This window comes from Trichechus manatus, unplaced genomic scaffold (genome assembly GCF_000243295.1).
Source record: "Trichechus manatus latirostris isolate Lorelei unplaced genomic scaffold, TriManLat1.0 scaffold00412, whole genome shotgun sequence".
NCBI classification, from domain to species: domain Eukaryota; kingdom Metazoa; phylum Chordata; class Mammalia; order Sirenia; family Trichechidae; genus Trichechus; species Trichechus manatus.
In genome coordinates, this window is record NW_004444348.1 from 17,051 (window position 1) to 18,167 (window position 1,117).

General features: G+C 31.0%; 1 protein-coding gene across 1 annotated transcript in view; it reads left to right on the plus strand.

Moving 5' to 3' along the window:
• Positions 1-1,117, plus strand: part of LOC101346809 (centrosomal protein of 290 kDa) — a gene marked incomplete at its 5' end in the record, with an annotated part of 23,867 nt that overhangs the window by 7,651 nt on the left and 15,099 nt on the right. The window contains one exon of the mRNA XM_023725801.1: positions 933-1,074. Coding sequence (XP_023581569.1) covers positions 933-1,074 — 142 coding nt within the window. The remainder of the gene's footprint in view (positions 1-932; positions 1,075-1,117) is intronic.

Here is a 1,117-nt window from a genome sequence, read left to right on the forward strand (position 1 = left end):
CTTTCTTTGATTTTAACTTCCCTCTTTGTTTCCAGTACCTTTTTAAAATGAAACCTCAGTTCTGCTTTCAAGAGAGTATGTTTTCATGTCACAAGCATTTCAGAATTTCTTAGAAGATTTAATAGTAGAGAGCATATCAGATTAACTGGTCTACTGTATTACTAGAAGCAGAATTTTTCTTACATTTCTCTTCTAAAAGTGATTTTAATTCTTTGAATAGTGTACTTAGTCTTTAGAACGTATCCTATAGATAATCTATAGTTTAAAATATTGTTAATTTCCTTCAGTACATTTGACAAAATGTTGAAAAATACTAATTTTTATCATACTTTGGAATGTAATGGAGATACCACTCAGAAATCCTTATGAAAAATAAAACTTCTCATCTCCTTGGTTTGACTTTCACAATCTACCCCTGCCTGTTCTCCTGTCAGCTTAATACCTCCCCCATCCTACATTGTTTCTCTCACCCATGCTTTTGCATATTCTTTTCCCTCTCCCTGGAATGTCTTGTGTGTATGTGTGTGTGTGTGAGAGAGAGAGAGAGAGAAGCTTTGCCATTTTTAAATATATTCCTAACATTATCCAGTAATACAGAATTTCATGAATTTTGCTTTCTATTTTCTTCTTTTTTGAGTGAAAAAGGTATTAAGTTTAAACTTTTACAGTACTCAAATTCAGGTTCCATCTTTGTTTATAACCTTGGATAACACCTAAATATGCTATTTTCATTGGCCTATCTGTTGATTAAGTATATTTATCCTTTGCCATCAACTTTTTAAGCTAAGTCAATATGTAGCAAAATGTTTGACTAGAAGAAATAGTACAGTAAGAAACGCTTATTTTTGGTTTGTTCCTTTGAATTGACTTTTAAACCATTGGGGGCAAAAACATTTGTATGTGTACACAATTTTTTTCCTTTATACTTTTAGAATGTATGAAACCAAGTTGAAAGAATTGGAAACTGAGATTGACAAAAAAAATCAAAGCATTATTGATCTTAAACAGCTTGTAAAAGAAGCAGCAGAGAGGGAACAAAAAGTTAAAAAATACACTGAAGACCTTGAGCAACAGGCAAGTAGTTTAATTTTTATTTATGTGATAAAATAATGCAATA